Below are 20,778 nucleotides of genomic sequence, written 5' to 3' on the forward strand. Positions count from 1 at the left end.
GGGGCTGTGGTCCCCTGCTCCGCAGAACGAGCCCAAACATTACGGGACCCCGCTGTGAGGCTGGCAAGTCCCGCACCCCCGGAGAGCTCGGGGCGGGAGCGGGCGGCTGGGGCAGCGCAGGCTAACGGCTTCGCTCCCCTCCGGCTGGCCAGGCAGCGCCGCGTTCCGCTCCTGCCCGCGGGGCCTCGCCGCCCCCGCCCTGGGGCACTGGCCCGCAACCCCAGGCCGGAGCAGAACCCAGCAACCAGGCGCTGGGCGGGGTGGGGTGGGGGGTTGCTCCCCTCTTTCCGGCTCATGGGCTCTGGAGGACAGACCAGCTGGGGAGTCCTGGGTGCATATGACTGGGCAAGGCCACAGCCCCATCCTCCGAGGAGAAGTACATAAAATCCTATTTTATACATGAAAAAAAAAAAAAACCAGCCGCCCCTGCGGAGGCTGGACCCACACAAGCCCCACCCCCTTCACTGCTCATGCGCGCGTCTAGTCAGACTCCGGCCCGCGAGGGCCACTTATCCCTGCGCATGCGCTCTATAGCTCTCCCCTTCCCGACGAGGGTCTCTCACGGCACTTCCGGAGGAAGGACGAGGCTGGAGCGGTGAGGGTCACGTGCTTTCACTGGCCCCGCCCCCGAGGCGCGGCTGGACGGGACCATGTTGCTGCTGCTGGAGAAGCTCCCGGCTGACCAGGCCCTGAAGGTGAGACCCGGCCCCGCAGCCGGTGCGCTGCTCCCCGCGCGGAGCGGGCTGGGCTCTGTGGCGACGGCGGCCGGGCCGCCCGCAGCCCCTCCGCGTAGGGGCTCCCAGCGCCCAGGCGGAGCCCGGTGCGGGCAGACGCAGGACCGCGCCCAGCCGGGCGGGCTGTCCGGGGGCAGCGAGGGGCAGCGAGCGGCCCCGGCCGTGACCCGGCGCGGGGCCGGGCGCCCTGCCCCATGCTGCACCTCAGCCGGCGGCGCTGCAACCCGCCTGGGGCTCGGGCCCGTCATCTCCGGGCTAGTGCCGGGTGGGGTGTCTCGTCCTTGCTAATAGCGGGAACCCCCCTTTGCTGTACGTAAGCACAGAACCAGCGCCCCGCATTCCGCACCGCGTGACGTTGAGAGGAGCCGCCCGCCCCTCTTCGGGGACACACAGACCAGCCTCCCTCGTTGTGTGACGGGTGTGTGGCAGTAACGCCTAGCGTGGGGCGCTCCTGCGTGTGACCCCTGGGCCGCTACACCTCCGCACGTCCGGCTTGGGGTCCCCGCTCCGCCCTCAGCATTCACACCGTGCACAGGGGGAAGCAATCCCAGCACACGTGCTGGCTCTGGGATTCGTGGGCTAAACTTCTGTGGTCAATATTTTAAGTAACTTAGACATCGATACTTGCTGTTTATGAAGGGAAGAATGTTCAGGACAACGACTCCCTCCCATCCCACCTGGGAGGCTTCCCTGCCCCCCCCCCCGCAACTGTTTTTCCTACCCCCGGCACCCAAAAATAGAATAAACCATCAATGACAGCCATCCTGTGGACATGTTTGTGTATGGATCAGGATTCCCTCTGCTTACGAAACTGGAAAGGATAATTGAGTCTTAACTTCTTAGAAGTAATGAGATAAATACTTTTAATTGTCAGGAGAAGGGTATCAATTACATTTGTCTTTAAATGTAATTTTGAGTGAGGCTGCATTAATTCATCATACCCTAATAAAATGAGCTGGGCAAATCTTTCTCCTGTTGTTCCCTTATCTCCAGACAGCTTCTATTAGCTAATGATTAGGATAATGTCATTAGGGCTCTCAAGCAATTAAAAAAATAATCATGATTAATTGCATGATTTTAAAAAATCACGATTATATAAATATTTTTGGATGTTTTCCACATTTTCAAATATATTGATTTCGGTTACAACACAGACTACAAAGTGTACTGTGTTCACTTTATATTTATTTTTATTATAAATAATTGCACTGTAAAAATAAAAGAAATAGTATTTTTCAGTTCCCTTAATACAAGTACTGTAGTGCAATCTATTGTGAAAGTTGAATTTAAAAATGTAGAATTATGAACAAAAAATAACTGCGTTCAAAAATAAAACAATGTAAAGTGAGCCTACAAGCCCACTTCTTGTTCAGCCAATCACTCAAACAAGTTTGTTTATATTAGCAGGAGATAATGCTGCCTGCTTCTTGTTTACAATGTCACCTGAAAGTGAGAACAGCTGTTCCCATGGCACTGTTGTAGCCAGTGTTGCAAGATATTTATGTGCCAGATATGCTAAAGATTCATATGTCCCTTCATGCTTCAACCACCATTCTAGAGAGGACTTGCGTCCATGCTGATGATGGTTCTGCTCGATAATGATCCAAAGCAGTGCAGATCAATGCATGTTCATTTTTGTCATCTGAGTCAGATGTCAGCAGCAAAAAGTTGATTTTCGTTTTTGGTGGTTCGGGTTCTGTAGTTTCTGCATCAGAGTATTGTTCTTTCAAGACTTCTGAAAGCATGCTCCACATCTCGTCCCTTTTAGATTTTGGAAGACACTTCAGATTCTTAAATCTTGGGTAAAGTGCTGTAGCTATCTTTAGAAATCTCACATTGGTACCGTTTTGTCAAATCTGTAGTGAAAGTTCATAAAACGAACAACATGAGCTGGGTCATCATCTGAGACTGCTATAGTATGAAATATATGGCAGAATGCAGGTAAAACACAGAAAAAGAGACATACAATTCCTCCCCAAGGAGTTCAATCACAAATTTAATTAATGCATTATTTTTTTAATGAACATTATCAGCATGGAAGCATGTCCTCTGGAATGGTGGTTAAAGCATGAAAGGACATACAAATGTTTAGCATGTCTAGCACATAAATATCTTGCAGTGCTGGCTACAAAAGTGCCATGCAAACGCCTGTTCTCTTTTTCACATGACACAGTAAATAAAAAGAGGGCAGCGTTATCTCCCATAAATGTAAACAAACTTGATTGTCCTAATGATTGGCTGAATAAGAAGTAGGACTGAGTGAACTTCTATGCTCTAAAGTTTTACATTGTTTTGTTTTTGAGTGCAGTTATGTAACAACAACAAAATCGAAATATGTAAATTGCCATTTCACGATAAAGAGATTGCACTATGGTACTTGTTTGAGGTGAATTGAAAAATATTTCTTTTATGATTTTTACAGTTCAAGTATTGTAATAAAAATAATATAAAGTGAACACTGTACACTTTGTATTCTGTGCTGTAATTGAAATAAACATTTTAAAATGTAGAAAAACATCCAAAATATTTAATACATTTCAATTGATATTTTATTGTTTAACAGTGCGATTAAAACTGCAATTAATTGCGATTAATTTTTTTGTGTTAATTGTGTGAGTTAACTGCGATTAGTCGACAGCCCTACTTATCATGTATCTAATATTTTTCTTTTTGATCTTTAAAGAACTGTGAAACAGACAAGCTGTTTATTACAGGGGTGGCCAAACTTACTGACCCTTCGAGCCGCATATGACAGTCTTCAAAAGTTAGAGAGCTAGGCCACACCTGCTGGGGCTTGGGGCTTCAGTCCTGCTGAAGCCCCAAGCCGTGGCAAGTACACCCCGCAGGGCTGAAGCCCGGAGACCCTACCGCTCTGCTGGGCAGCAGCCATGAGATCTTTCTCCCCCGCTGGGCAGAAGCCCCTACCCTACCACCACACTGCAAGCAGAGGTCCCAAGTTCCCCACCACTGTCTGGTAGGTGGACAATGGAGGGAGATGTGGGGGACTCCACAAGCTGCACTTTAATGGTAAAAGAGCCACATGCGGCTCGTGAGCCACAGTTTGGCCATCTGATATGTACAAATCACTGTCCAAACACACACCCAGTTGGCAGTTTTATATTTAACAAGCGAGATAAGAAAAATATCTTGATTAAAATAATTAGAGGACTAGTGAAAATATTATTGAACTTTTCTACCAGTACAAATAAAACACTTGAGATATTCTTCAGTCATTCTCACAACTGTCAGCACAAAACAAATTAAACACTATGACTTTCCTTGCTGATGATAACCCAGAATCCTCTGCTGCTGTCACAACAGCTCTGACTATTGTTGATTTTTGTTGTAAATGAAGTACTAGTCAGTCCTTTTCAGTCACAAAGAAAGTAGTTGCTGCACTGGGCCTTGAGGATAGAGAAACTAGGGGAGAGTTTCTGGGTGCAAGTGGCTGGTGGTTTGGAGAATGGGGAATTATAGTAGCAGTGGATATTCACTTATTAACATCTTGTATTTATGTGGCACATTTAATTTTGAAGATTCCAGAGTGCTTCAGAAAGATCATTGTACCTTACTTAGGTGAAACTCAGTGATAGTTTAATAGCACATATCAATACTGCATAACAGAAGATTTAAAAAAAAAGAACTATCCAGATGAAGAGGCATGATGTAGTTACCCTGTGAGGACCCTGGTCAAAGCAAGGGAATTAAACATATCTCCTTTAATGGTAAGTGTTGTGTGATGTAGTCAGGATTTCTTTATTTTTATTTTTTTTAACAGCTCTTCCAGAATAGGCTACCTCTAGCTGCACATTATCCCTTTACACAATACCAGGGTGGCATTCATTCAGCATCCAGACGCTGAGGCAAACGTGACACCTGGGTTGTCTGCTGAACTTTGCTTCTTGTGTAGGGTAATAGTGGAGCCATTGTAAAGCCTTAGAGGTTTTTTTTTTTTGGTTATTTTCCTCCAGTTCCTTCACCAAGTAGTTGATGGCATATGTGGCCGTGCATATTGTCGATATCAGGATTATGGCAGTGTTTGGAATTTGGCAGAATGGATGGAGATATTAGAAGAAACAACAACATACTTCAAAACTACAGTTGGCAAAAATCTGTCAGATGAAGAGGTAAGACTATAATCATTGATTAGATTTGACTTTCTGCCATCAAGCCAAGTGCTATTGCTATTCTATCCTGAAATATTTATATATTTTAAGTGGGGGTTCATATGTTAAATATAGGATCTGGATAGTAATAAAATAGACCAAATCTTGATCACCTTAAGCAGCTCCCTGTCTGCCTCCTCTCATCCCCCTTTATTTCAGGGATTCTGTGCAGCTCCCTGCATCCTCTCTCTGTTCCAGGTTCTTTATGACCCCCATTTCCTTCCTCCCCTACCAGCGTCCTCATGCCAGCAGTTCTGTGTGCACCCTATTCTCACTTCCCCTCCGTGGCAGGGATTTTCTTCACCCTCCCTTCTCCCATGACAGATTTCCCCCTACCCCTCTGTCCCTGTCTGTGGTTCTATGTGCCCCCATTCCAAGTTCCCCCATTATTCCCTCTACATGGCAAGGGCTTTGTGTGTGCTCTCATTCTCAGGTCCCTAATACTGCCCTTCAGGGTTCCGTGGGGTCCATTCCTCCTCCTCCTCCTCCTCCCGTGCCATGGACTATGTGTGCCTCCCCATTCCTGCCTTCTTCCCACATGCTGGGAGCTCTGTGTTCTTCCCCCCCCCCCCCCAATTAGGGTCTACAGTCCTCTTTCTCCCCCTCCCCTCAGGGTCTCTCTATACTCCTTTCCCCTGGGCCAGGGCTATTGTGCCCCCCTTATTCCATTCTGGGGCCACCCATTCTTCCCACTCATGGCAGGGGCTGTGTGTGCCCCCATACCAGGGATTCTGTATTGCCCCTCATCCTCACATAGCAGGGACCCCCGTAGGAGGGACTCCGCAAACTCTCCTCCCTTTCCACCCATGCCAGGGGCTCTGGCTGCTCCCCACCCTTCCCACCTTCCTCTACCATCCTAGTTGGCTCCGTCTGCTCCCTCCTCCCGACCAGGTTTCCCCAATTTTCTTCCTCCCTCCACCAGCGTTTCTGTGTGACCCCTTCCCTTCGTTCCTGGGCTATATGTATGTCCCCATTTCCTCTCTTCCCTCATTCTCTGTCTGGGAGATAAGTCATTCAGTGTGTCAGCATGTTACTCTATTGGGAGGATGAGCAGAGATGAGATGTGGTATTGATATTGTGGAAGACAGTGTGACTAATTCTAAGGAAAACTTATAGGTGCTTATAAATACAGTTAAGAATGTATTTATTTCATTTTATGGATATAGCAGGGAGGTAGCAGTCACAGTGCTAGCACCAGAGTGTATGTGAGCAGCTGAGTGACAGATAAACAGTCAATACCAGTGTGTCCTTTCAAACTAGCACTGGGAGAGTTACCTTTTATTTTATTTTTTAAAGGATGCCTCAATGGATTCTAATTGGAACTTTTCTTTTAAGAAAGGAATCTAAACAGGTTAATAGTATCCCTTTGAGAGACCGTTCTCCAGTCAATGTTTATACATATATTTAATTTACAATTATGGAGATAAACTTCATGGAGTCATGTTTGCTTATACACCATAAGAAACACACATGGGGGAAATCAATGGGAAAGGAGCACGGATAGGGAAACTTCCTTGAATTTTTCAAACCTCAAGTGTATTCAGCTGAATTGTTTGTTAACAACAGTGAGTAAACACTTCACAGATTTCCCTAGCACATAAACAAGGCTTGATAGTGAATAAAAATTACACTGTATCTGAGGGTGCTTTGGTGGTTGCTTATCTCCACTGTCTGCCATTGTGACCTGTTGCGGGAGGCAAGGGCATAAACTGAATGTAACTCCAGGTAACAGTTAACATTTTGGCTTCTTATCCAGTACAGCTATATTCTATTGTAAATCTAACCTTTTCTGCTTCATAATTATACTGATATTTGCAGGCTGTTCAGCAGTTGAATGAATTGAGCTCAAGCTATCAAGAAGCAATCACAAAATGCTTGAAAGGCAGAAAGGAAGAAATCAGGTATGCACTGGTAGAAAGCATAAGTGCAATCTCCTCTGCCCAGCTACAGGATTTTGACTGGCAGTTAAAGGTGAGACACTATGTATGTTGCTTACTGTCCAGAGCCTAGAAGGCTACAGACACAGCCTCTGGTAGGCTGCATGATTCAGAGATAAGGTTAGACTGGTATGGATACCAGAAACCTAGAGCAGAAGAATTGCTGGGAAGGCATACAGCTCATGAAAATAAACTCCCCTTTGCTGTGCTGCATTATTGCCATCTCTTGGATGTTTTTGTGAGATTTTGATTCTCCTCACACATTTAATTTGCATCGCCCCATCACCATTTGAGCCCTGACTGGGACACTTGACTGAATAGAAGAAGAAAACCTTTACTTAGAATAAAATAAAAAAGTAAAGCTACATGAAGACTGTGAAATTCTGACTTGTAAAAAAAAAACCAAACCCTCTAGATCATGACTAAATGTATGTACGTTTAAGGGATAGATTGACATCAGTTGTATTTTGTTTTATTTTACTAAAGAGAACTGCCTAAAGTTGGAAGAACATCTGCCTATAGTACAAGTGCTCTTTTGCATAAACATTTTAGTCTGCCAGAAGTGCATTATAGAAATAATCCTGGTAATATTGCTTATGTTTATCTGTCCTTGTTAGTTGTTAAATAACAGACTAGCTTTTTGTCCTAACAAGCACTGTAGATATTTTTTGCTAAAAAATGATTTTGAACTCCAAGTCAGTTTCTGACTGGGCCACATTTTGCAGGAGCTGATAGCATAACATCATGTTGTGCATCAGATGAGCTGCCTGTTAAGTACTGATCTGTCTCACTGACTGAATTTACTGTTGCCAAGATTATAAACCAGACCTATAAAAACACCCAGTTGCTGCCTGCAGTTTCTTGTTACTTTCTCCTATTGAGGGTTTGTTTTTGTTTTTTAATTTCTGGCTAAGAATTAATATAACGTGAACTAATTCACAGCTGTCCATGTCTTCCTCTGTGGCTCACTTTTTGCTTTATCCTTTATTCCCATTAGTCACCTGTGTAATTTATTAAAATCAGAAACTCTCCTTTGGGGAAATACTGCTGTAATAGTTATATAGGACCAGCTGCCTTCCCATAGTTGTACAGGACCAAAACCAAGTCACAGGCTCTCAGTATCTGATATGATAATACTGCCAAGTGAATGGAAAAATGTATTCTGTGTTTGCTAGCTAATGTGAAAAATAACTGCACCACTTCACACCCTGCAATTTAAAGGAATGGAGCTGCATACTGTATTTAGTTGCAAAATTGTCAATACACTTTCTATTACATTTTTTTAAAATTAACTTTTACTAGGGCTGATTTAAGTAGTAGAAAAACATTGACATGTCATTTGACCAATGTTACCAGTATTTGTAAAATTGTAAATTTGTTAAATAGTATTTGATCAGCTGCAGAGTTGGCTGGAAAGTGCAAAAAAACCACTTAAGAATATAAGAATGGCCACACCAAGTCAGACCAGTGGTCCAGCTAGCCTAGTATCTTGTCTTCTGACAGTGGCCAATGCCAGGTGCTTCAGAAGGTATGAACAGAACAGGTAATCGTTGAGTGATCCATCCCCTGTCGTCCACTTCCAGCTTCTGGCAAACAGAAGCTAGGGACTCTTCAGAGTATGGTTTTGCATCCCTGCCCATCCTGGCTAATAGCCATTGATGGACTTATCCTCCATGAACTTATCTAGTTCTTTTTTCAAACCTGTTATAGTCCTGACCTTCACAATATCCTCTGGCAAAGAGTTCCACAGCTTAACTGTGCATTATGTGAGGAAATATTTCCTTCTGTTTGTTTTAAACCTGATGCCTATTACAGTAAAAGCTTTGTTATTCGGCATGTTGTGGGAATGGGGGGTGCTGGTAAGTCAAAAATTCTGGTTAACTAAGAGTTATACTTACCAATGGAGGGAGGTAGTTTGGATGCGGGAGGAGTCTCAGGGCTGGGGGTTGTGGTGTGGGAGAGGTTGGGGCACAGGCTCTGGGAGGGAGTTTGGATGCGGGAGGAGTCTCAGGGCTGGGGGTTGTGGTGTGGGAGGGGTTGGGGCACAGGCTCTGAGAGGGAGTTTGGGTGCGGGAGGGGGCTCGGGGCAGGGGTTGGGGCGCAGGAGGAGTTTCAGGGTGCCGGATCCAGGTGGCGCTTACCTTGGATGTCTCCCTGCAGGCAGCAACATGTCCCTGCTGCTCCTAGGTGGAAGCGTGGCCAGGCGGCTCAGTACGCTGCCTCCACCCGCAGGCGCCACCCTTGCAGCTCCCATTGGTCGCAGTTCCTGGCCAATGGGAGTTGCGGAGCCAGCACTCAAGGCGGAGGCATTGCACAGAGCCCCCGTGGCTGTTCCTCTGCCTAAGAGCAGTAGGGACATGTCGCCACTTCCGGAGAGCCATGCGGAGCCAGTTAGGGAGCCTGCTGGCCTTGCGCCAGCTAGACTTTTAATGGATATCAGAAATGCTGGTTACTAGAGTTTTCTGGTTGGTAAAGTGTCGGATAACACAATTTTTACTGTAATTTCATTTGATGACCCCAAGTTCTTGTGTCATGAAACGGAGTAAACAACATGTCCTTATTTACTTTCTCCACATCAGTCATGGTTTTATAGACCTCTGTCATATCCCCCTGTTCTTTTCTGGTACTTTGACTCTGGTACTTACTCAACAAGTACCAGAGTAATTGGGTAAGTTGTAAATACTGTTCAGTCAGGCCTACTGTCATCTCTTTTACCTTTATAGTCTTTCAGGGCTCTCTGTCTCTCAGCAGATTTGCCCTTTTTATCTAATCCTGGCCTTTGTTGGATGCATATTTCAATTCCATTGTATAACTTGCATGCAGGAATATTTGAAAAATTAAATAAGCAAGGAACTTGACAGTGTCACTGTTTAAGTGTTGGCAGGTCCAAAATGTAATCTGCTTTAAAAATCTGATTGTAAAGTTCATGCAACCCAAGTTTTGAGGAATGATTTCAAAACACATGGTTCAGTGCTGCTACCTATACTTAACATTACTCTTGACAGTGCCCTTTCAAGATAAAGCGTAGATGTGGTGGCCTGGTGGACATATAACATTTAATGGCTCTATTTTAAATGACTTTTAATTCATCATGTACAGCTTGCTCTCTCCAGTGATAAGATCTCCATGCTGCAAATGCCACTTCTCAATCTTGATCTGGATGTGAAAGAAAATGGTGAAATTAAGCCAATCTCTGTAGAAATGAATAAGGAAGAACTGCAGAACCTAATAAATGCACTGGAAGCAGCTAATAAGGTATTTATTACTGACTTTTTATTACATCCTTTCTTAATTAGGTCCTAAGTACTTCAATCATTTTAGTTTACTGTATTCCTGTTCTTATAGGACCTTATAGGAAGTGACTTGGTAGTGGAACATGCTTCTGTGGAGTTAGATCTTATTACTGTATTTAAGTTTGTTTATGTTTATCTTTAGCAGTCTTCCTTTATCTCTGGCACAGTTTTATAAAAATCATCTCTTCCTGTAATGAACAGTAAAATTTTTTTTTTGTCATTTACAGTAGTTGATTTTTATCAAACTTTCTTCCTCTGCTGCTTTACCCCTGCTTGGAGTTCTGTGGCTGGGACAGGGGTGCAGGACTGGGGTGCAGGAAGGGGTTCAGGTTCTGGCTGGGGGTGTGAGCTCTGGAGTGGTGCTGGGGATGAGAGGTTTGGGGTGCAGGAGGTGCTCTGGGCTGGAATTGAGGGGTTTTAGAGAGTGGAGGTAGATCAGGGCTCGAGCAGAGTGTTGGGGCATGGGGAGAGGCTCATGGGGCGTGACCCCTGACCCTGTGCCCCAGCCGGAGCAGGGCTGAGCCGCGTGGTGCGGCCCTGCCGCTGTGCTCTGGACGGAGAGGGGCCGAGCCGCGTGGTGCGGCTCAGGAGCCAGCTTAAAATGGCTCGTAGGCTGTAGTTTGGCTATCCCTGATCTAGATCAAGCAATCCTTTATTTCCTGTGGGCCAATAGAACAGATAGAAAGGGGATCGGACACTGAGAATGCCAGTATATCTGACATTGAAAAATTTAATTTTAATGGAAACTAAATCCCCTGGAATAGTTCCAAATTGGACAATGGAAAGCAGAAAATAAGCAGAAGTAACTTAAACATGTTTGGAGTGGTGTGGTGATAGGGAAAGACACAGTATTGTCTGACTTGTACATATGTTGACGGTAATCACGTGGATTGGAGGTATCCTCAACCAAATTGCAGCATTTATTCAAGACACTTCATAAGGTACAGTGGTTTGTTAGTGCTGTTGACAAATGATGTACATGCTTTAAATATCTGTTGATTTACTAATAATGACTGTTTATAAACTTCTGTATCCCAGTAGAATGAGTGGAGAAATGATGGAATAAAGTAGAAGGATCCATTTAGAAGCTGAGTATCAGAGGGGTAGCCGTGTTAGTCTGGATCTGTAAAAGCAGCAGAGAATCCTGTGGCACCTTATAGACTAACAGACGTTGTGGAGTATGAGCTTTCATGGGTGAATACCCACTTAGTCGGATGCATCCGACAAAGTGGGTATTCACCTACGAAAGCTCATGCTCCAAAACGTCTATTTAGAAGTTGGCTACTTATCTCTTAGGTCACGTTTTTTTTGTTTTGTTTTTTAAACTTAGTTTGTCAGCTATTTGCTGTTATCTATCCATAATGTGATAGTATCGTGGCTGCAGTTTGCAGGCCAACTCGTCTAATGTTTTTTCAAGAGTGCTTGGCAACTGGAAAATCCTGGCTTGTAATTCTTAGTGCTTTTAGTATCAAATGCTAAATGAGGCAGAAGTATGACAGTAATAGTGCTGTTTTTTTAAAAAGTGGTCATACATAGTTCAAAGTGGTACGAGCACATCTCAGTGTAGCAGCGCCAGGACTGGGCCACCAAGCAACCTGACAGCTAGTCATGGCTGATCATCTTCGTCCCAGGTGCAGCAGAAACTTCCATGTGCGCCCTGCTGTGGCCAACAGTCTTCTTTTGCTTTTGGGAGTAGCTCTGTGGCTACCTACAGGAACTGTTCCTTCTTGGCAGAGCGGGCTCCTAGGCAGTTGGCAGCAGTTCCTGTTTGGGCCTTCTCAGAGCTGATCACAGGAAAACTTTGAGGCCTCTGGGTACCCCTGAGTTCCCTGCAAATGAAGCCAAAGGAGCAGTTGCTCATCAAGATTCTGGGCTACCCAGCCAGGGCTCCTTTAGCCCAGGCTTCAACAGATGTCAGCTTGCTTGGCGCTCTCCTCAGGGTTGCAGGGGAAGATAAGGTAAAGTTCTCATACTTGATTGTTTGTATTGAGAGGAGGGACTCACTCTGTGACTGGTGTCCCATGTCTGCTGTGTGAGGCAGAAACCTGCAGGCATATTTGCAGACTGTTTGTAAGGTATTGTCCAGGCTTCTGGCCCTGATTGTAGCTGAATCTCATTCTTCTTTCAATTTCTTTCTGAAGGTCGTTTTGCAGCTGAAATGACGAGACTCTAACTATCAGTGACATCTGTTGGCGATGGTTCCACAAGAGACTGCAAAGAGAATGGAGAGAGATTCTATGAAGTGGGAACGTAATGATGCTATTAAAGTACTGAGTTAAGCAAGCCATACTGATGTGGACCTGAAGATTTATCAAAAATTTGCTGGAAAAAGAGAGCCTGCTGTCCACTAGACCCAAAACACAGTTGCCTTGTAGAAAATGCTGAAAGTTATATAGGCCTATGAAAGACTACAGTAGCATTTATGAAAAATCTGAATGCTGTGTTTGACTTTGGAAAGGAGATTTTGCAGATGTACATAAGCTTGTTTTTGTTCAGAATAAGAAATCTTGCCTTCACAGTAACTTATACATAACAGTGTAATATGAGTTGCTTTCCTGGGAAAGCTAAGCACACCTGTGTCCTGGAACATAAATATTTGATACTTGTGAATAGCAAAGTAATAAACAGTTGATGCTTTACATAGATAATGGCTTTTGAAAATTTAAAAATCTTTAAAGATTCAGAACCTTCCTACCTGTGTCTTGTGGGTTTCACATAATTGTCTTGAATCTGCTCTGAAAACTGGGCCAGTGTCAAATTTCTAAATAAGAAACACATGGCTTTCAACTGACAAGTGTGACTCAAAAAAATAATCAAGTGGTGGCTTTGCAGAATAGTAGGTCAGCTATTTCCAAAGTGTGTCTGAGTGTATATGCTGTACACAGGCTGTCAGAATAGTGCTCCCAGCCCAATATAGCCATTTTTCTGCAGGGAGGGTGTTACACACCTGCAGAGTTTGGGGGCAGGATTTAGACTACATGCAGAATTTCTGAAGAGAATTTATTGGCATCATAAATCTGTCTGAGATAATTACATGCTTGTCTAAATATCAAAACATGTTTAGTTGTATTTAAATAGAATAGAAAAACATTTATGCATTCATTTTATTTTCAGTGAACTGTAGTAAACCATGTTATCTGCCTTTAACAAATAAATTCTTGTGACTCTCTTTCAGCAGGAGGATGCGGAAGTGATGTAAAGGGCAGGATCCTGCTTTCATACCCAGATAATAGTGATTTGTGAGGTACAAGAACCAAGACTGTCATTCATTTCAGTAGTGAGGTTCCCATTGACTTGTGTGGGAGCAAGACCTGAGTTCAGATTTACATCTCCAAGAGAAAACAGTCAGCCACTACAACATTCTGTAGGCCAGATCCTCACCTGGCATAAATCAATTGGAGCTTTGCCAACTTGCATCACTTAAGAAGCTGGCCCTCTAAGGAAACATTAGCCCTGCCAGCATAAAATATAGGTGTCTTTTAAGTCAGCAATATGAAGGCATTCACTTTACATTACCTTAATTACTGAAATGCAAATTCATATTAATTATTTTCTGTTTTTCTGCCTTAGATAGAATTTTAATTTTCTCTTTCCACTGTGAATAGTATTTGTAAGTAAATGATTGTGTAAATACTTTGTGTTTTGCATATGGCAAGCTAATGAAAAAGCCATGAACCACCACTATTTAATATTGTGGTCAGAGTACTACATAACATTTCAGAAATAATTGCAAATGAACTCTTATTTTACTGTATCATTATAATGGGGTTTACAGTAGGAATGAACGAGAGAGAACCAACCTTCAGTATCACATAGAATAGTTACATGTAACTTCAAGCAATTTATTTTAGATGCAGACAGATGCACTGGATTTTTTTGATTGAAATATAGCAATTTTGTTGCTTAAAGATATTCAGGCTATTATTGCTTTTTTAGCCTTGTTTTTGTTTTCTGTTGAAATAAGGGAATAGGTTTGCTTATCAGGTTAACACAATCTATTATTGATTTGTGTATGTAAATTCTACTGGTGTAGGCTAGCATGGCAGTAGCCAAAGGGCTGCCACCTTTGATCACTAATGTGCAGAACTGGCGCCCCAAGATGGTTGGGAAGTTATGGAAGGAATATTCAGGATAGTGTTTCCCATGTAGAGTACCCATCATGGGGTAAAATCCCTCCAAACCCTGAAGTCCTCCATGTCTGTACTACATGTTGGACAAGTATTATTTGTACTACCTAGGAGCCCTAGTAATGGACCAGCATCCTGCTGAATATATGTATAGTAAAGGGACCAATGAAGGGGTACTGAGTGGTTAACCCGAGACGAGAGAACCCCAAAATATAACTTTAGTATTTCATTTCTGTGTCAGGCATTTAGTCATTGTAGGCAAAGTTTATTTTTATATTAATTGGTTGTAGACCAGTTTTGTAACTTGGCTGGAGAAATGTACTTGAATGTACCTAAATTATGCAGTTGTGTTTATCCAATTTAGTAACTATAGTTGTTTACAGTGTTTCTCAGACCTCTCTGGTTCAGGAGCCACATCAGCAATCAGTATTACCCAAAAGAGCCACAGTAGTGTGACATCATTGTTTCAGATTTAAACAGTATGACATGGGACATACTAATTTATACATATATTATTCTCACAGCAAAATGATTGACCAAGTATTATTTTATCAACTACAATTGGTTAATATAGTAAAAGCATCCTGTTTGGTTAATAATTAAATCAGTGTTTTTATATCATATGCTGTAAAGAGCTGCAGGAGACGCATTGAAGAGCCACTTGCACCTCGTGAGCTTCAGTTTGAGTATCACTGGTCTGATAGTTAGGGAGAGTAGCATCAACAGCAACTCCTTGAGGTCGTGAGCTCCTCAAGAAGCCAGAGTGCCAGAGAATAGAGAATGTTAGTAATGTGGACAAACTAACAGCATGGTTTGTGTGTCTTTGGGCTCTTCAGGTTTTGGATGCTGTGGTCTAAATTTTCAAAAGTGATTAGTGATTTTAGGTGCCCAATTTGATCCACATTAAAGGAACCTGTTTTTCAGGAAGTTCCAGGCACTCAAATTGAGACACCTGAAATCTCTTAGTTGCTTTAGATCCTATGCTTCTAGCCTTGTCTGCAGATTTTTCCAGTCCCTCTCCCTGAGGGGAGAATTTAGTTGAAATTCAGCAAGTTGAAACTAGAAGTTTTCCCACACTTATGGGATTCACAGTGGGAAGGGAGATCATCACCCTGTATATTTATCTGATAGGCTCTGGTGACTGCGTAACTGTGGACTTCTTAAAACTTGAATGCAGATAGCTATAAATTAATGGACATACAATCATAAAAGATATTCAAGTAAAACCAGTGACTTTCCTCTATTCAGGCTGACTGTGCTCAATTTTTGGATTCAATAGCTTATCTCAGGGGTCCCCAACAGCGGTGCCGCCCACGGGTGCATCTAAATGTGCCCACGTCCTGGCTGGCGGTGGAGCATCTGCCGAAATGCCACCGAATTTCTGCGGCATTTCGGCGGCGACGCCTCTTGATGATGTCACTTGTCGGCGGCAAGTGGCGTCATCTAGAGGCATCGCTGCCGAAATGCCACAGAAATTCGGCGGCGGCGCCTCTCGCTAACGCCACTTGCCGCCGACAAGCGACGTCATTGAGAGGCATCGCCGCCAAAACGCTGCAGGAATTCGGTGGCATTTCGGCAGATGCTCCACCGTCGCCACGGTCCTTCATCTGGCGCCCGCCAGACAAAGGTTGGGGACCACTGGCTTATCTTATACTGCCCTCCTCCCCCAACCACACACACACACACACTTTTATCTAGAGCAGTCTTTACAATGATAGTGTGCCTTGACTATTTTTCACATCACGCCATTACACATGCCTTATCTTTTCCTCACCAACTCCACAATCATCTTCCTCACATAAACATGGATACTATGCTTGTATGCTTCAAGCACCTCAGGAATAAAGTGGGGACCTGCATAGCAAAATTAGCTTTAATTAAAACTTGCCAAATACATAACCAAAAGACTCTTGATAAAGGAGGCCTCACTGTTGCTAATTTAATCACTTTATTATCAACACCTCCTTTTCAGTGAGTTTTGTGGGAAGGAGTTACAAACAGGCTAAAAAACCTGTTCCTTATATTTACAGTGCAGAAAGTAAGAACAGCTGCCATACAAATATTTGCTTTAAGTCAATTCTGCACATTTCTGAGTAGAGGAAAACTTTGTTTGTTTGTTTTGTTTTGCCTTTTTACAGTTTATAAACACTATAAATGCATTAAAGAAAGTTTCCAGATGCTTACAAGGTCTCTATTTTAAAGGATATAAAAGTGAGCAGGTGAAGTTGGTACAGGAACATGCTTTTGATATAGGTTTTCATGCTGGTATCTTTTAGTTTTCAGAAATCCATTGTTCAAAAATATTGTAAAAAATGCTTCAAATTTAAATGCTTCAAAACAAGTTTTTATTTTTATTTTTAAATAGCCCCAAATGATAGGTTTAGATTGTACATGCATTCAAACTATAAAAAACACATGGAAAATCAGATGATTTTCAGCTCATACAAAGTAAGTTTTAAAATCAAGCATTTATTTTAAAATAATGCTTTTATTTGGTTGCTAGGAAGATACAGGTTAATAAAGTTTACACACTTATATTTTATATTACATGTTTTGAAGCTACACAAAAATGGCTTTATAATTACACTGTAGGTGTGTATGTTATTTACTTGTTGGTATTTTCTTGTGTCCTGCCATTTACTTACATAGGGCTAAACCATTCTGTATGTAAGGCACATAGTGGCCTATAGTAAAAATAAGAGGAAATGGACCAAAAGCAACAGAAGAGAGAGCCCACTTTTCTATGGCATCATGTTGTATGTTTGGACAATAGCATATATCTGGCTATGCTATGGAAAGGAGGAGGTCCAGGAGAAAGTAGGGTTAAGAAAAGTTGTTTTCCCTAAGTTACAATTGCACATCTGGAAATCACACCGGGCCAAACCAAAACTAATTTCTACAAAACTTGGTAAATTGTCAGCTTCAGCATTCACAGATATGGAGGAATGAAGAGTCAGACACAGGTTAAAGGTGCATGTACAAAGAAAGAGCTCAAAACAAGCTCATCTGGCTGGAGGGTACACCAAGGAGTTTGTGTGTTAAGCATGTACCCAGCAGTGCTCCCTCCAGTGCTTAGAAAGTTGTATGCAAAGAGGGATATTAAGTGAGGAAGAAGACATCACATCTCCACCCGGGTTCTCATATAGAACAAACAGTATAGTGCTGCACGTCACAGGCCCTGTGTGAACTACCAAATCAGGCAAATCAGAGAAAAACACCCCCAGTTGAGGAAAGCAATACGTTATGTGGTGGAATGTAATGTAAAGAGAAAGTGTTTGTCTTCATCATCAAAGTCACATGAGTCTACCAAAAGCAGGGGCAGCTCCAGGCCTCAGCACGCCAAGCGCGTGCTTGGGGCGGCATGCCGCGGGGGGCGCTCTGCTGGTCACCAGGAGGGCGGCAGGTGGCTCCGGTGGACCTCCCGCAGGTGTGCCTGCGGACCGCGGAACCAGTGGACCCTCTGCAGGCACGACTGCGGGAGGTCCACCGGAGCTGCCTGCCACCCTCCTGGTGACCGGCAGAGCGCCCCCCGTGGCATGCTGCCGTGCTTGGGGCGGCGAAATGTCTAGAGCCGCCCCTGACCAAAAAGGAGTGAAATGAAGAACACTATGGAAACATCCAATCCATTCTGCATGCACAAGGGTTAGACCAATATATGAGGAGTGATAGGAGAGCCCATTAGTTCCTAGCACAGAAATTGACTCATCTCCACATTTCTCTGCATGTTTTCAGGCCTTGTCACATGCTCAATCTATTTAGCTATTTATACCATGCTTATTGCTATGGTATTTGTGTGCTCTACAAAACTATAAGTCCATTAATCAGTCTCGACATAGGCTCACTTTGTTTCTCTTTCCTCCTTCACCAGCGTGCGCACACACACTCTAATGGTATACATATGATTTAAAAAAATCATATTAATCTAGATATTTTGTCTAGGTGGATCCTACTTCTGGTGCCTATGTGTTCACATGGGCACCAGAAGTAGGATCCAGGTAAACAAACCATCTCAAATAAGTTACTGTAACATAACACACTATGTTGTCTGCTAGATCAAAGTTAGAAAATTTTGATTTTCTTAGATTAAGACAAAGGAGATTCTAGTCCTCTACAGATGTTGCTCGTTCTTTATTATTACTGACCATGTAAGGGTTGGTTTTCTGCATATTTGAAGACATACATCCTCTTTGAACACACTTTTTTTCACAGTTTTCCTCATGGTTTTGGCAATTGCATGGCTACTTTTGCAATTTTGCATGATTTGCCTCTCAGAACTTACTTAGACAAATTTTCTGTTAAAGTCAGTGGAAGTCTTGTCTGAATAACAACTGCACAATTTGGTCCATTTCTGCTTATGTCACTGTACGTAAAAGTCACAGTATTGAGACCTTTATGGAAATCATCATATATCAAAATGTAGAATCTAGTTCAGGAAAGTAACTCAGGTAAATATTGACATCAGCTTTTGTGGCAGCAAGATATTCTAATGGTACCTTGTACAGATCTTTTAAGCATGTGATAAAAAAACAGTACAGTAGAATATTTGAACAAAAATCCCAAACAAAAAGGGTACATGTAGCGCACACACTGTATGAAAATTGTATTTCAACATGTAAAAAGCATCTACACAAATTTACACTGCACTGGCAGACCTGCAATTTGAATCAGAAAATGCAGCATATCTTGATACAAAGTAGAAAAAGTTAATTATAAATGAAATTAGTCTGTGTCCTCCCTTGACATTAATTAAATTACTGTATATATTTGATCGTAAGCTGGGTCATTTATGAATAAGTAAAAATGGCAAATTTTTATGACCCATTCATAAGCCGACCCTATAATTCAGGAGTCAGCAAACTTTGGCTCCTGGGCCATCAGGATAAGCCGTTGGTGGGCCGAGACAGTTTGTTTACCTCGAGTGTCTGCTGGCATGGAAGTAAGTCTAAGTAAACAAACTGTCCCGGCCCGCCAGCGGCTTACCCTGACGGGCCAGGACAGCAACTGATTGGGAAATTTTTTGGGGGGGAGAAGCTGGGGGTCAGGGGAGTAACCCCTGTGACCACCCCCACATGGCCCTAGCCCGGGACCCCCACACTCTCCCCATCCCATCCTTTCCCACCTTATCTGGGGAGGGCCAGGGGAGGATGTCTCTGGCCTGGCCGCAGCCTGCTCTGGCGGGCCAGGCGGTGCTGCTGCAGCTGCTTTGGAGGCTGCGGGGAGAGCAGCATGGCCAGAAGACAAGATACTCCAGCCCCACCTCTTTCCTGGCTGTGCTGCCTCTCCTTACCCTCTCTGTTTGGGGTGGGGAGGAGGCTGTGTCCCACCTCTTCCTCTCTATACCCATTCATAAGCCAACTCCCTCCTCTGATGCTTCCCTTTTTTACTAAAAAAATTCGACTTATGAACAAGTATATACGGTAGGTTTTTCCGTTTCATAGAAGTCTTCCCTTGATTTCCAAAAAAACAAACAAAAAACCCCACAAGTGTAATGGTTTTCTTGATTAATCACTTAGGACTTAATCCTGCTCTATTGAAGTGAATGGGAGGTTTAGTATTGATTTCATTGGGAACAGGACCAGACCCTTACACTGTAGGTGCAGAAATTATTACTGCAAAAAATTTGCTTTTGTAACAAAGCAATGGTGTATGCCAAAATAGCTTTATTATAAAAAAATTGCAATTTATTTGAGTCTGCAATTAAAATATACCTTTCTGGTGTTAGCCTTTCTGGTAACAAATAAGCTGAAATATACTCAGTCACTGCTTGTCCCAAAGCATATGCAATTATATTCATGCATTGAATAGTGGATTAAAATTTGTAATGAAGAATTAATGATGTAGAGATTTTGACTTCATTGGTTGCTGGAAGAGTACTTTTGTGAGCATACCAAGTTAGTCTGTGAAGTTTTTTAATTATTTAATTATTTCTTAAAAACTTTAGACCTGATTCTTTTTATGTTAGATAAGGTCCCTTTACACCACTAATAATTTACCAAGGCCTTACATTTTAGGATGCTTTGTGGGAGAAAATACAGGATGCTCAACAGACTAAACATTTTGCTCAAAAATTCCCATAGCTGTTATGGCCAGGGCCAGCCGCAAGCACCAGCCCAGCAAGCAGGTGCTTGGGGTGGCCAACGGAGAGGAGTGGCACATCCGGCTCTTCGGCAGCAATTGGGCAGGTCCCGCCAAAATAAGAAAGGTAGACAAGGCCAAAAGGGGATGATTGTGAGACCGGCACCAGTTCTGCCCGAGGCAAGAGGTTATATCTTAAGAAGTTAAGAAATACAAAAAGAGTTATAAAATAAAAAGTTACTAATGTCATAAGAAGTAAACAAAATACTTACAGTTCAGTCTGGGCTTCAGTACCACATGAACAGCCCATGGTAACTTTACTTGCATTTAGGGAATGTCAGATTTAAGTTGCCTGTTTTATTCTGCCTCTAGAGATTAATTAACTAACTACTCTGAGAATGTTTCCTATTCAGCCCCTGGGCCACTCTGTTAATAGTTTGGTGGGA

At 43.1% G+C, this 20,778-nt stretch overlaps 1 protein-coding gene across 2 annotated transcripts; it reads left to right on the plus strand.

Annotated features, from left to right (window-relative positions):
• Positions 1-535: 535 nt before the first annotated feature.
• Positions 536-15,632, plus strand: COMMD8 (COMM domain containing 8). Of its 2 annotated transcripts, none has more exons than XM_045019687.1 (5): positions 536-695; positions 4,706-4,861; positions 6,719-6,871; positions 9,937-10,092; positions 12,272-15,629. In XM_045019687.1, the coding sequence occupies exons 1-5, from the start codon at positions 651-653 to the stop codon at positions 12,290-12,292; spliced, it is 531 nt and encodes a 176-aa protein (XP_044875622.1). In that variant the 5' UTR covers positions 536-650; the 3' UTR covers positions 12,293-15,629. The 2 variants fall into 2 exon arrangements, with proteins under 2 accessions (XP_044875622.1, XP_044875623.1); XM_045019688.1 differs by lacking the exon at positions 536-695 and adding an exon at positions 4,316-4,459 and having other exon boundaries at positions 12,272-15,632.
• Positions 15,633-20,778: the final 5,146 nt, after the last annotated feature.

Source organism: Mauremys mutica, chromosome 5, assembly GCF_020497125.1.
Source record: "Mauremys mutica isolate MM-2020 ecotype Southern chromosome 5, ASM2049712v1, whole genome shotgun sequence".
NCBI classification, from domain to species: Eukaryota; Metazoa; Chordata; order Testudines; family Geoemydidae; genus Mauremys; species Mauremys mutica.

Excerpts from the sequence above, each read along its gene's own strand:
- COMMD8 (XM_045019687.1), top strand. The coding sequence starts at position 651 with ATGTTGCTGCTGCTGGAGAAGCTCCCGGCTGACCAGGCCCTGAAG. Across the intron at positions 696-4,705 it reads CGGCTGACCAGGCCCTGAAG|TTCCTTCACCAAGTAGTTGA; the intron begins GTGAGACCCGGC and ends ATTTTCCTCCAG. Across the intron at positions 6,872-9,936 it reads ATTTTGACTGGCAGTTAAAG|CTTGCTCTCTCCAGTGATAA; the intron begins GTGAGACACTAT and ends CATCATGTACAG.